This window comes from Myotis yumanensis, unplaced genomic scaffold (assembly GCF_028538775.1).
Source record: "Myotis yumanensis isolate MYYU_CA2020_CCGP unplaced genomic scaffold, mMyoYum1.0.hap1 SCAF_1, whole genome shotgun sequence".
In the NCBI taxonomy this organism is placed as follows: Eukaryota; Metazoa; Chordata; class Mammalia; order Chiroptera; family Vespertilionidae; genus Myotis; species Myotis yumanensis.
Window position 1 is genome coordinate 140,429,701 of NW_027223752.1, and position 14,896 is coordinate 140,444,596.

At 39.4% G+C, this 14,896-nt stretch overlaps 1 protein-coding gene across 1 annotated transcript in view; it reads right to left on the reverse strand.

Moving 5' to 3' along the window:
- The window catches only part of CUBN (cubilin), a 296,326-nt gene that overhangs the window by 192,951 nt on the left and 88,479 nt on the right, over positions 1 to 14,896 (reverse strand). The window contains exon 28 of the mRNA XM_070408021.1: positions 3,372 to 3,522. Within this exon, the coding sequence (XP_070264122.1) occupies positions 3,372 to 3,522 (151 nt within the window). The remainder of the gene's footprint in view (positions 1 to 3,371; positions 3,523 to 14,896) is intronic.

Genomic DNA, 14,896 nt, shown 5'->3' on the forward strand with positions numbered 1-14,896 from the left:
CCCCTCACACACACTCTTCACACTCCATTCATGGGGTCTTCCTTCTACTTGGAATCTTTTCCTTCTATTTGTCTAGTTGACACCTGCTTACTCTTAGATTTTAGTTCAAAGGGCCCATTTTCATGCAAGTCTTCTCTGACCTCCTGTCGATGTCAAATCCTCTTTTGTGGGCTCCCTGGCACTTAGCGTTTATATGTATTTGTGTGCTTCTTGCTTGATGGCTACTTCTCCCAATCACTGTAAGCTCTAGGGGAGTGGGAGCAGGCCTGCTGGTCGCAGCCACACCCTGTCCCCAGCTCTTACACAGCACATGGCCCCCACTGTTCCTTAACATCTGTGGAATGAAGACACGGATAACTGAGAAATCAGATTTATGTCTTCAGTTTACCTCCAGTGGGTAGGAAGCAGGGGAATGTGTCCCATTGAAACCTTTTTCCTGCTCCCGAGCTATTCTGTTGGCCCCTCTTCTCAGGCTACCATCTCAGGCTGCAGACCTGGTTCAGATGCTGAGTATGGACTCGGGGTACTTGTGCCATTGCATAACCATCATACACGATGATTTCATTAATTCTTCACTGATCTAGACCACTAACCATCCCCTTCCAGAAGGTTTTTCCCATGCATAATTTACAAACAGTGGGCAACACAGAGTTAAATTTTTTTTTTTCAGTTCTGGTCCCAGCTGGCAAAAATTTTGTTGCATAACTCTAGATCCAAGCTTCGCAAGTTTTCAGCAATTGGGAGAAAGTTTTGAAATAGTAAACAGGAAAAGACAATAGACAGAGGGTGTCTCTGACTCCTCCTAGGAAGACAGATTTCAAATGGAGCTGATAGAAAAAAATTCCCCAACAGAAACGCTGTCAGCAGAGGAGACAGCCACCTCTAGCATGTTGGTGGGAAGAACCCAGTGACACAGTAACTGGTACAGTTAATAATGACCATTAAATCATGGCCCTCAGGTGGCCTTGGGCTAGCATGGATAGAACAGCCTGGACGGGAGGGGAAGCAGCCCACAGAGGAGAAACACGTGACCAGCAAAGTCACTGCTCCGAAGACTCTCCTTCCGGAATTACTTAGGGAGTTGTTTTTTTAAGCCAGCAATAGTCAAGGTCCCACTGCAGAACAATTGAATCCTCTCTCTGGAAACTGGAACCCAGGCACCAACTCTTTAGAAACTAAGGTTCTTTTTCTTACAGGAGAGCCCACTCTTATCCTATTGACATAGAAAAATTGAAGATATTATTCTGCTGCTAGTACAAGGAGTCCAGGGAGCACCCCGAAGTTTTCTCTAGACTCAATGGATGCTGTCTTTCTATCATTTAATTTCTCCAGCCTTAACATCTGCTCTTACCTGCTTCTCAAAGTGTGGTCTACAGAGCAGTGCCACAGGCATTACCTGGGACCTTTCTATAAATGAGGGTTTATGGGCCTTACGTCAGCGCCACCCCCACCCCAGCCCTGCACCAGAATCTGCATTTGAACAAGTGATTCATGTGTATATAAAAGCCTGAGAATCGCTGTCTGGAAAATAACACCTGTCCTTGAAGATCTGGATCATTTCCCAAGATTTTCGTTTCTTCTAGGTCTTTTCACACTGTCTCCAGTTTCCTTAGAATCACACCATTTCTAAGTCACAGAATAGTAGAGACAAACTGCATTATAGAGATGAATCAATCCAGCCCCTTCATTTAACAGATCCACAAACTGGCATTCCAACGTTAAATTTACCTGCTTGGTGAAGAGGACGGTCAAGAACTTCTACAAGCTTAATCATTATAGTTCATTTACTTTGGGAATTCATTATAGTTTATTTCAAGCTATAAGTGGCTCTGTGGATAACCACTGAATAGTTTTAAACACTGAAAATCCCATTCTTATTTTTTAACAGAAATATACTCAGTCTCCAGTTTATAGTCTCAGAATGTCTAACACTCTTAAATATATAACAGGGCTATTCAGTTATATATAGCATGAGATTCATATAATAAATGCACTATGATGTTAACAACCCTCAAGAGTCAACCATGACACACATTCAGGCCCTTGCCGTGGGCTCACCCTTGGTTTTGACAGTGTGGCCATAGCTTGGACGTCTGTATGTGGTTCCTGGTATAACACTGCAACTCCTCTTCTCTTTCAAATTGATTGAAACAGACCAGTGAGTCCTGAACGGTGGTTGAGAAATGCTACTATAATTTTCACAAGGACTGTAATTTTCAAGTCTGGATCATGCTAGGAGAGTGGTTCTCAAACATTAATCACCAGGGAGACCAGTTAAGAGAGATTATTGGGCCTCCTGTTTGTGATTTTGAAAGTCTGGGATGGGGCCTGAGAATTTGCATTTCTAACAAGTTCCAGGTGACTCTGCTGCTGCTTTTGGGAGTAGGTTTAGAGAATCACTCCCTTTAGACTGGGCCACATGAGGTCAGTCTAGAAGTTTCAGGACTACTGTTAAAAATGAATTTTCAGGTGGTGGACACATGGTGCAATATACAGGTCTTGTAACATAGAAACTCACACCTGAAACCTATATGTTCATGTTGACCAATGTCACCCTAATCAATTTAATAAATAAATATTTTTAAATGAATTTTCATCTTCAGAAAAATGAAAAGTCTTTTTTTAAATTTTTTTTTTTTTTTTTTTAGGGAGAAAGGGGGAGGGAAACATCGATTTATTGTTCCAATTATTTATGCATTCCTTGGTTGATTCTTGTATGTGTCCCTGACTGGATCAAACCCAAACCTTGGCATATTGTGACAATGCTCTAACCATCTGAGCGACTCTACCTGCTTCCTGAACCACCAGTTCGTTGATGGGCTCTGACGTGCCCCTACCTATGTGGCAGGCACAACACACATTCCTGGCTCGGGTCATCACTAGTTCTCCTCCTGCTTCCCTGCTAGTGCAATCCTTGCTCCTCCCTTTCTCTCTCTGATTGACTCCTTTTTCCTTCTAACCCACCGTTCCTTCTCTCCTTATGTCAGAGTAAGCCTTACATCTCATTCTATTCCACTCTCCCTAGGAGGCCCCCATCCTACCTTGCAATTTCCTTGCCACACCCACCTACAGGTCTTCACTCTTAGAAACTTCATTCTGCTCCTTTCTTTCTCTTAAGCAATGTACGACGGCACCTACCTAAGCAGTTATCCAAATCCCGTCCGCTTTGACATCACTTCCTCTCTTAGCCTTAACTGGCTTTAACTCTCCAAGAGCCAACAATGACTGAGTAACATTTTCTAAGGCCCAGCACAAGACTACTACTCAGTTTAATTGGTGTTGATGGTATAGTTTACAAATAGACTTGGAACGGGACCAGTTTTTGTCAAATAGCAACTACGAATTATGACTGAGGTCGGCCTTGGGCTTACCGTGAACGAACCACTGCATCTGGAATCCTTTCTCCTTATTACCAACCCCATCGGTGTGGAACAGCACTTGAAGAACCGAGCCCGTGGTGCTCCCTGAAGGTGGCATATCTTCTCCACAATAGCGTCCTATCCTCCGTGAGCCGTCATAGAGCTGAAATCAAAGGGAAACCTCCCAATGTAAAAAAGCTTCACATGGTTTGTCAGATGGAAAAAGTAAAGTCTATTCATTTAGCAAAATCTGTTCCTTGGTTCAAAAGTTAAGGTTAAATCTGCTTAGGTGGGTCGAGTACCAGATGCTTAACATAAGAATGCAAAATAGAAAACTAGAGAGAGAGAGTCACGGGGATGATTTCTAAGCCAAATAATTTGGAAATCCAAATATTGTTTGGTGTTATGTCAGCCTAGCAAATTCCCTCCAAAGTATAATTCAGACACAGAATGAGGAAATAGTAGGCTGAATGAGATGTGTTCACATACTGACACATAAGAGAAGCTCAATAAATGTACTGTAATTGTAAGATGTAAATTTTTAAATAAATACTAACTATAAAAATCAGACATTTTAGAAAGTTTTGAAAAAGGAAAATAAAAAATTAATCACATTGAAGATAATCACTGTTGATATGTTGTTTAAACCAGAAGTTTGGCTTGCCAATATTTTTTTTCATTTGTATGTGTGTATATACATGCATGTGTAAGTGTATATGTATGTATAATTTGGGCTACCATGTCATTGTGTTCCCTGTTTTATACTAAGCATGTCATTATATCATCCATGTAAACTTTTATAATGGTAGCATAAGATATTATTTACATTACAATTCTGTTGTTCAGTTAGGATATTTCCAATATTTTTGCCAAAATAAATATTTCCTTAATATTTAAAGTTCTCCCCAGGAAAGATTCCTATAAGGGAAATGAATCAAAGAGTATAATCTTTCTTGGCTCTTCATGTATATTATTTAATTCCTTACCAGAAAGTTTATCCCAATGTCCCCTCCCACCAGCAGTTTACAGAAATGCTTTGTGCGGTAGAACTTTGGCAACTGTGGCTATTACTTTTAAAGCTGGTGCTGACAGTGAAAATTTGTGTGTGTTTTTTATAATTGTCTTAATTTGTGTTATTTTGAGATTGGATTTTTTTTTCATGTTTATTGCCCATTTGTAATTCTTCTCTTGGAACTTTTTTGCTAAGGCCCATTTTCCCACTGAGGTATTTATATATCCTATTGTGCACCCTTTATCTGCCTCATCTAATAATTTCATCAGGTATACCTTTAAACTAAAAAAATAAACCTCTCTGCCATATTTCTCCAATCAGGAAAAATAATCCAAAAGCACTGGCTTCCTTATGGTTTGTGAGATGGAAAAAGTAAAGGCCATTATATTTTCTTTTGACCACTGACTGTTCACTTTAGCACTTGGTTCCAGTTATCCTTGGGATGGCAACAAAATGGAAGGTACTGATCATGGACTTCCTTGATTATTCTCTTGGAGATTACACGTATGTAAGAATATGTGAGAGCATATGTGTTTGCATGTGTCTGGAAGGGAAATGTAAAATCTGGATTCAACAAATTCCAAATTGACCAAATTATTTTTATTTACTAAAATGTTATGATATAAAACTATCTGCAGAGTTAGATACAGATTAGGGTTTGACAGTCCTAAATTCTAGCATGCTCCATTTAGGCAGCAAAGGGTCTGGATCTGTTCAAGGTCATGTGAATCTCAGGTTCATAAATCTTGGCTTGTCTCATTCTGAGTTCTCAAAATTGGCTGTTCAATAGACATACATGCTTGTGAGATTTGGAGGGAGGTCAGCAGAGATTTAAAAAGAAGCTCAGAAGTCCATTGTATCACTCACTGTAAATCTACATTTGAAATTTATTTTTCAGGCTTATCAATTCAGTTTCCTTTTTTTAAATATTGCTGCTTCAAATGTGTACATTTATTATCAACTGTCTAATATTCTAGATATTTGATGGAAGCCATAATGAAGAAGCAAAAATAAGAAAAAGAATAAAGCAACATAAAAAGAACAGGTAACCACAACCAAAGCCCCTGGCCTCTGCCCTCAGGCCCCACTCCAATGCAGGAGGTGGAGGTGGGGCAGGAGGTCCGTGTTGCAATCTGTTTACTGCTAAGTGCTGTTTCACTGTAGTGAAAAGTATTTAGCTCAGCTCCACTCTTTTTAAGTTCAGTGTATGAATCCCAAGCGAATTAATTCAGAAATAAACATACTGTTCCCAAGCAGAAACATAATAAGCAAGAAAACACTCTACTGTTTTCCACTCCAAAAGGCTCATTCTTAACTTTGTAGTCCAATGACCAAACCTTTAATTATTTCATTTTATCCAATAAGACATAAGGTAAGATTTCTCTATAACCATATTGCTTTAAGCTTGATGGATCTTTGAAATATTAGCCAGTGACATTCAGAGGAACCATATTTCAGATTCTATTCAGGATTCTAAGTAGTATAGTAATTTTGTCTCCCAGCTCAGCAAGGTTAAGAAACCTGACATTTTCAAATGATTTTGACGGGATTTTTTTTTTCTTCTTTCCAGATAGGATTACTTCATTGAAAGAGAATCCCTGAATCCCAGTCATTTTTAAATAATACCTTGTGAATGGGATGGGGACAGGGGTAAAGGAAGTGGGGTTTGGGGGAACACTGATCAAGGATAATTAGTTTCTTTTTGCCTTTGGGAGGGAGAGAATGGTACATTAAAATAAATATCAAATAGACATTGATGAAAGTGCTTAAATATAATTTCAAATTAATTAATAAATTAATTAGTACAAAATAATAATACCTCTATACAAAAAGTAATCTCATATCCCCAATTTTATGTCCTTCTAAAGTTTACACTTAATTAAATCAGGTTTTTTGTTTGTATTCACACAGATGGCTAACGTCACCTCTGCAATCCATTCCCTGGTAAATTTACCACACAAAACAGGAACAGTCATTTTTCAAAGTATACAAATACTGGTTACCATGGCAACCCCTTGGAGCCCTCTGATTCTGTTTTCAGAGCAAAACGTTAACCACAGGACATTCCAGCTCTGAGTCATTGCAACTACTGGCAAGCATTGGTCCTGCTAAGAGTATGATTTCCCCTCTTTTGGAAAGCCTAAACATCAACTAGGTCTGAACAAATATGTGAGGTTGGAATTAAAGCCATATAAAGGCAACCAATAGAAATTAAGAAGAGAAAGAGTGAGAGTCTCACTTTGAATATGCACTTCTCATTTGTGTAACTGTGTTTATAGGTTTTTTTTTTAATACCTGAAATGATGCTTATATTTTCAAGTTAGCCATTAAATGTATCTTCAAATGTGGATATGTGTCTACACAAAACCTCTTTTGTAGAATGTTTTCAGTTATTCCCTTAAGGAGACTATTCATTTAGGATTTTTGTGGTTTGGATCCTTCCCCCACTATGAAATATCTCAACCACTCTTAGGACATTCAAAGAGGAAGGAAATCTCTTGCCTAGCCACATTTACCGATTTCTATCTACTTCCTTTGATAATTTGATACATGCATAGGCTATCAGACCATTTATGACTTCAGAATCCAGTTGCAATATAAAATGATTTGTGGATTCCTACTAAATATTAAGTTGGAAAATATGAAACCAAAAACGCATCACTGACAGAAAACATATCTTACAATTTCTATAAGATTAAGTGTTTTATAGGTACTTTAGGAATCATTGGAACTCAAGTCTGGAGGAACCCAGTCAGCTAATGTGCACCTCAGCCTGCTCCCTCAGTGGGAATCAAGTTCATGAACTGTAAGGACTCTCAGAACAGAGTGTACTTTCAAAGTGTCTCTTGCTGCTTAATTATTGGTGTGTGTGTGTAACTGGAAAGAATAAAATTATCTCATATGTATGAGATTGGGATGTATATAGACTAACTTCTAAACACATTTTAGAAACATAATAACAACTAAAACTCAGGGCTTTCTATTTTAGATTGGAATCTAATTTATACTTTTAAAAACTATTGTCTTTCTTATTTACTTGAAAATTTTCTGGAAGGACATTCTTTTTTTATAGTAGAGTACTAATTTTAAGAACTAAATAAATATAGTAAATGTAGTTAAATTAAACCAAAAGTTTCTTTGGGGTAATGTCATTAAAATATGGAGACACTTCTGGAAAAAAAATTTTTGGTCCATTTTCTATTATAAATCTTTAAAAATTCCAAAAACTTTATCCTTCAGAGTTTAATATGTAATTAAAATAACTTATCTGGGAGAGTTCTAGGTGTAATGGAGAATCCCCTAATAATTGTAGAGAACAAAAATTCTAGTCAGTATAAAGAAAGATAGTTAAATTTCTGAGGACTATACATAATGAGTTCATACAGTGGTGTGTTTTTTAAGTCAATGTCACTAATAGAAGATTAGAATTCATTTGGAAGCAGGAAAGAAATTGCATTGTAGGAACACAGTAGGGTATATTCAATGTGGTCAGGGTCTGTCTAGGTTCACAGTTCAGCCCAGCTCTAAAATATGCTGAGAATATCATATTCCAAAAATTACTTAACCTCTTTAATTAAAAGTATTTTTATAAATTTGGCCTCATAATTGTTCTAATCTCATAAGGTTGTTTTAAATAGCAAGTGAGACAAATCATGTACTAGTTTAAGTGTGAGGCCTGGCATTTGTAATATGCTCAAAATGTTATTCTAACTCTCGGTCAGAGGCAAAGGGAACCAACATTTTTTTCCAAAGTAACTATTCCAGAAATAGCTTTGAGAGAGAGAGAGAAAAAAAAAAAAAAAAAGATGGTGGCTAGAGAGAACTTGAGCTGACTTATGTACAACAGTTCACAGAAATCACCCCTGACCGACCAGACAGGGAAGCAACAAATCAATGAATCACTTTGAGGAGGTGGACGGCCATGACTTACCACGTGTTGCTAAGACAACCTAGTGGTGTGTGGAGACTGAACCCTCTCCTGATGTGCAGGGTGCACGGCCCTACACAAATCATACTGTGGAGGGAAATGAAAACGTGGTGTTGGTGTCAGGGAGGCGGCAGATGGGGGATCATGGCAGGAGGTGGTAGTAAAGGGAACCTTAGGAAGTCTGTCAGCGCTGCCCTGGTGAGGTGGAGAGGGGAGAGAAACCTGGTAAGGAAAATGGCTCTACATGTGTTTTTTCCTGTTGCAGCCTCCTCTGCCCTTTCTGTCGGGCCAGCCCACAGTTCTCCCTGCTTAGTCACTGGAGCTCCAAAGGGGTGGAGGTTGGTGAATTGTTGGAACATCTCTGCAGATTTCCCCACCCTGAAAAACAACTGTAACGGATCCATGGGAACTGCCTTCTTAGAGTACTTGTTAAGAATGTTGCTGCCAAAGTTTATTCACAAATCTCCTGGATAAACTTGGAACTTACGGAGTTAACGTTAAATGTGAAGGGCTTTGCACTGGCCCTGTAACAACAGTAGGAAATGTCCAACAAGCATCACAGAGTGGAGTAAAGGCTCCCACGGTGGGTGAGAAAAGCCCAGGGATGGAAACTAATCAAATTGTGGAGCATAAATTACACGGACATTGAGAGGAGAGCGGATACACGGAGCATGGCGGACTCTAGGTGGCTCTGGGATGGCCCCGGGGGGCGAAGTCTCCTCCGTGATGTGGTGAGCACTTAGGCATGAGCAGAGCAAGATGACAAGCCTGCGGCAGAAAGCCCGGGTGCCTAGCAACAGAAAAACTGAGAAAACAAGGACCTCACCCCCAGGGTGACCTTTCCTCCCCTAGCACATGGCTGGTCATGCACGTTAGACCTCCTGACCTTTCATATCGCTGGCCATGCGGTTCAGCCCCTCCCCTGGCATGTCGCTGGTCACACAGTAGGTCCATTTAGAGGAGGAGCAAGGGGCCCAGAGAATAGCTTCGTACAGGTCCCATGCAATCCCTTGCACAACCAGTCCCTTAAGCACTAAACCCTCGGACAATGAGGTTCTGACCCGCATCAAATGATTTTGGAAGCAGAGCCTTCAGTCTGTTGCCCACAGAGACAGAGTTTTGGTCAAACTAGAGATAATATTGAGGCCTCAGTTGTGTTTCAGCTCCAGGCCCAGAAAAGCAGCAAAACCAAACAGAGGGATACCATGGCTGATATCAGGACCAGCTGTGATGACTAATGACCCTGCCTTGGTACCAATCCATCAGTGGAGACCCAGACCCTGAGGAGACACACCTAGAAAGCTAAAGAATATTCTATAGAGATCCTCCCCCTGAGACCTCCCCTAAGTCCCTACCAGGAAGACAAAGAACCCAGGGCACTCTTGCTCTCTAGAGCTCGCCGGTGTGCTTTCCTTTCTTTCTCCTAAGTTCCAAGGGCCCTTCTTTTGTCTCTGTAACTTGTTTCCTGAGCCCCCACCCAGCTGGTTCACTTTTCCTACCCCTGGGACGTTCTAAATAAACGTTTACTATGATTTGAGTTGCTTGGCCCTGAATTCTTCTCTTACTGGTAGCTGAACTCAGGAACCAAGGTTGCTGAACCAAGGCCTAATCGCTGGGAACACCCGGTGCCATTTCACCACCAACAATTAGACACGTGGTCCCACACAGAGCACTCTGATACAGGCACACATCTTCCCCGAGGCACAGGAAAAGCCATGCAGCCATGTGCTGACAGGGTGGGGCAGGAAATGTGAAACACCGGTCTAAAATTAAAGAATGACTCACAGTGCTGGGCATCGCATGACAACATGAAACCCATCGGAGACCACATTACTCTGTGTCACTCAGCATGAGAGGCCTGTCACAAATAGAGACCAGATAGTCTCCTTTCCAGGCAGTGGTTGGCTGCTGTCTGCTCTTAATGGTGCATTGGCATTTTTATTTCTGCTTTCTTTCTATTACTCATTTTGGAAGCCACCGAGGCTGATTTGATTCTTCTTTTTTTTTTTAATCATTGTCTAATCATGATGGTGTGCAGAGATTTAACTACAAAGATGTTTATGGCAGCATTGTTTATAACAGTAGGTATTTGAAAAGACTTCAAATGCTCTATGACAAGAATTGTTGGCTGTCCTATGATGCTGGAAGATGCACTGTTGTAAATGATGTGGTATAATAAGTGGCATGGAGAAACATTCACAAGCTCTTGTTTCTTGGGAAAAAAGTTATGGGGGGATGAGTATGTAGAGACTGATCCCCTTAGAATATTAAAATAAACACATAGGGAGAAGCTGCAGGAAAGAAATACAGCCAAATATTATCAATAGTGATGTAATTTAGGTTATTTTTATTTTATCTAGCCTTTTCTATATTTTCCAAATTTCCTGCAATGACAATATGTGGATTCTGGTGTGATCAGATAAGCCTATTTTTGAAGCATTATCTTTGGGGACCAATTAACATAGCAATGTAGATATGCACTGGTAATGTTTTTCCAGGCTCAAAATTTCATACCTTTTTAGGTTCTCAATACCCAGCTGGTCTAGTAAAAATATTATTCTGTCTATATCCATAGTATTTTATGTGTATCGCAAGATTATGCATGAAAATGAGCCCATTAAAATGTTATTATATAAGGTAATCTCCCCCAACATTAATTTAAAACCATATTTTGTTCCTAGTGCTTCCTTTTTTATAGTCACTAAGTTTTTATTATTAATTAGACTAATTCTTTATTTAAAAACACTGCTTGAGATGTTCACGGACTAAAGACTCCTTACAAACATAAGTTGTGATAGTCACTGATGGAGCACTAGATGCCTAATTCCCTCCCTTGTGGTGAGGGAAATGCTTTGAAAGCCTGGCACACTCTCCCGTGTGTACGTGAACATTTAATTCCATGAACCGCAGCCTTCCCTCTGCCAACTGGATCGCTACAGTGAAGTACTAAACATTTAAAAGAATTATTCTGCCTCCTAAAAGCCTCAGCATCTGCTACAGATGGACTCAGAAACAGGGAGGAATATTCCCTGTTCACAGAACAAGGTGAAATCACAGATCCCGGAGCCAGAGACCCTAACGCCCTGCCATGCAGACTCGTGCCCACTCTGGACAGTGGGAAAGAAAGCCCATTAAACAGTAAATGTAAGAACTGAGGAGTAGAGTTGACACTAAAAAAACAAACTTCTGAGATATTACAAGAGAAAATCTTTCCTATTTTAAAACATAGAAAATGTCTATAATTAACTAAAACAAGGATTCCTAAGTTTAAAATTTGGAAGTCTGATCGCTGTGCGCCTGTTAGATGGTGGAAGAGGCCTCCACTACTTGCCTCCGGTGGCCTTGCTGAGCAGACCGAGGCTAGGAAAGGAAGGTAGAGAGAGAGCAATTTGAGCTCTGAGCATCTAGTGTAATGTTAGTGGCTTCCGGATAGTGTGGAAAGTATTGTTAGATCTCATTATTACTCATCCGGATTCTGTATTCATGTTTGAGAGAATAGTGAGGGGGGAACACACAGACTTTCTTTGGAATCTGAGAGCAAAGGCTCTCTATGGAAAGCTGGTGGGTTTGCCTCATTAACTGCAGCAAAGTAAAGCAACGGCATGAAGATCCTTTATTGTGAGGGATGGTTAGGAAAGATCAGCATTTCCTTTTGAGAAAAGGGAGCGTAATCCCACTGATATATCACTCATTTTAACTTTTTATAATTAAATAACCTTTTACTTGGGCAACTTTAGCATCTTTAATTTCTTATAAAATGCTTCTGGTTACACTTATCGACACTACAACATATTTGGCTTAATTAACCAATAGATACACTTCATCCTAAACTCCTTTTGAATCCAGATCACGCTTTGTGCAATGCTAGGCTCATCTGGTAGAGAGACATACACTGAGTTGTTTGGAATACTGTTGTCACTTTTATGCATGTGTTTGAATAGCAGTTAGACACAGAATTGAAATAACTTATCTCTGAATTCTAAGCCAAATGCCAGGCCTCCTAGAAGAGAACTTTCTGTGAAAGACAGTTCCAGGAAGCATGACTCATCTGTCAGGAAGTGTCTGCGGAGGTGCCATGATGATGAAAGTCAGCACAGACCCATAAATCTCAGCTGCTTCTCTGCCTTTCTCCAACTGGCAAAGAGGACTACAGCACACTTCTTAGGTTCAGACAGAGAATCCTGAGGCTTCTGTAGTAAGACTGAAAGGACAGAAGCCCTGCTTTCAGCACATGAGGCCAATCTGTGCTCATCACAATTGGGAAGCTGTTTGGGAAATAGCTCTTCATTTATGCAGAATGTTTTAGATGGCCGAAATTAACCCATGAAATTGTGTTTATGTTGAAGTAATGATAAGCAATATTTATTTAATAAATATGTATTAGCTGAGTATTGTTATAAGCCCTTCATTTGTTTTTTTTCTAATTTTTATTGTTAAAAGTATTACACATGTCCCTTTTTGCCCCCATTAATCCCTTCTAGGCCCCCCTCCACAGCTCCCCACCCCAGGCCCTCACCACCCTATTGTCCCTGTCCATGGGTTATGCGTATATGCATACAAGTTTTTTGTTATATGTCTTCCCACCCACAAACCCACCCCTGCTGTCCCTCTGAGAGTCAACAATCTGTTTCATGCTTCTATGTCTCTAGATTGGTTTTGTTCATCAGTTTATTTTGTTCATTAGATTCCACATATGAGTGAGAACATGTGATACTTGTCTTTCTCTGACTGGCTTATTTCGCTTAGCATAATACTCTCCAGGTCTTTCCATGTTGCCTCAAAGGGTCAGAGATCCTTCTCTGTTACTGCTGCAGAGTATTCCATGGTGTAAATGTACCACAGCTTTTTTATCTACTCATCTACTGATGGGCACTTGGGCTATTTCCAGATCTTAGCTATTACTAATTGTGGTGTTATGAACATAGGGGTGCATACATTCTTTCTGACTGGTGTTGGGTTTCTTAGAATATATTCATAGAAATGGGATCACTGGGTCAAACGGCAGTTCCATATTTAATTTTTTGAGGAAACTCCATACTGTTTCCCATAGTGGCATAGTGGCTGCATTCCCACCAGCAGTTCCCTTTTCTCCACAACCTCGCCACCACTTGTCACCTGTTGATCTGTTGATGGTAACCATTCTGACAGGTGTGAGGTGATAGCTCACTGTCATTTTAATTTTCATCACTCTGATGATCAGTGACTTAGAGTATTTTTTCATATGTCTCTTGGTAATCTGTATGTCCACTTTGGAGAAGTGTATTTTTAGGGCCTTTGCCCATTTTTTAATTGTATTGTTTGTCTTCCTTTTGGTAAGTTTTATGAGTTCCTTATATATTTTGGATACTAACCCTTTATCAAGTATATCATTGGAAAATATGTTCTTCCATCCAGTGGGCTCCCTTTACAATTTGTAGATGGTTTCTTTTGCTGTAAAGATTTTTTTATGTAGTCCCATTTGTTTATTTTCTCCTTTCCCTTGCCCAAGGAGCTGTATCCCCAAACATATTGCTATGAGCACTATACCTGAGATTTTCTGCCTGTGGTTTCTTCTAGGATTTTTATGGTTTTATGACTTACATTTAAGTCTTTTACCCATTTGAGTTTATTTTTGTGTATGGTGTAAGTTGGTGGTCTAGTTTCATTTTTTTACATGCATCCCTCCAATTTTCCCATCACCATTTATTGAAGAGATTCTCTTGACTCCATTGTATGCTTTTGCCTCCTTTGTCAAATATTAATTGAGTGCAATGGCTTGGGATAATTTTTGGGTTGTCTGTTCTGTTCCATTGATCCATATGCTTGTTCTTGTGCCAGTGACAGGCTGTTTTGAGCACAGTGGCTTTGTAATACAGCTTGATATCTGATATTATGATTCCCCCCAACTTTGTTCTTCTTTTTCAAGATTGCTGCAGCTATTCCTATTTGGGGTCTTTTATGGTTCTATGTAAATGTTTAAAGTATTTGTTCTAGGTCTATGAAATATGCCAATGGCATTTTAATAGGGATTGCATTGAATTTATAGATTGCTTTGGGTAGTATGGACATTTTAATTATGTTAATTCTACTAATCCATAAACACAATATATTCTTCCACTTATTTATATCTTCCTCTATTTCCTTTTTCAACATCCTATAATTTCCCAAGTACAAATCTTTTACTTCCTTGGTTAAGTTTATTCCTAAGTATCTTAATTTATTTTTGTTGCAATGGTAAATGGTATTATTTATCTAGTTTCTCTTTCTGGGAATTCATTATTGGTGTATAAAAATTCTATTGATTTCTGGGTGTGAATTTTGTATACTGCTACATTGCCAAATTCATTTATTAAATCGAGTAATTTATTGGTGGAGTCTTTAGGATTTTGCAAGTAAAATATCATATTATCTGCAAATAAAAACAGTTTTACTTCCTCCTTTACAATTTGGATTCCTTTTATCTTTTCTTCTTTTCTGCTCGCTGAGGCTAAGAGTTGCAATACTATTCTATATAATAAAGGCCTAATATGCTAAGTGTCTGGTTGTCCAGTCAGCCATTCAGCCAATCAAAGTGTAATATGCTAATGATATGCTAAGGCTGCTCAACCGCTCGCTATG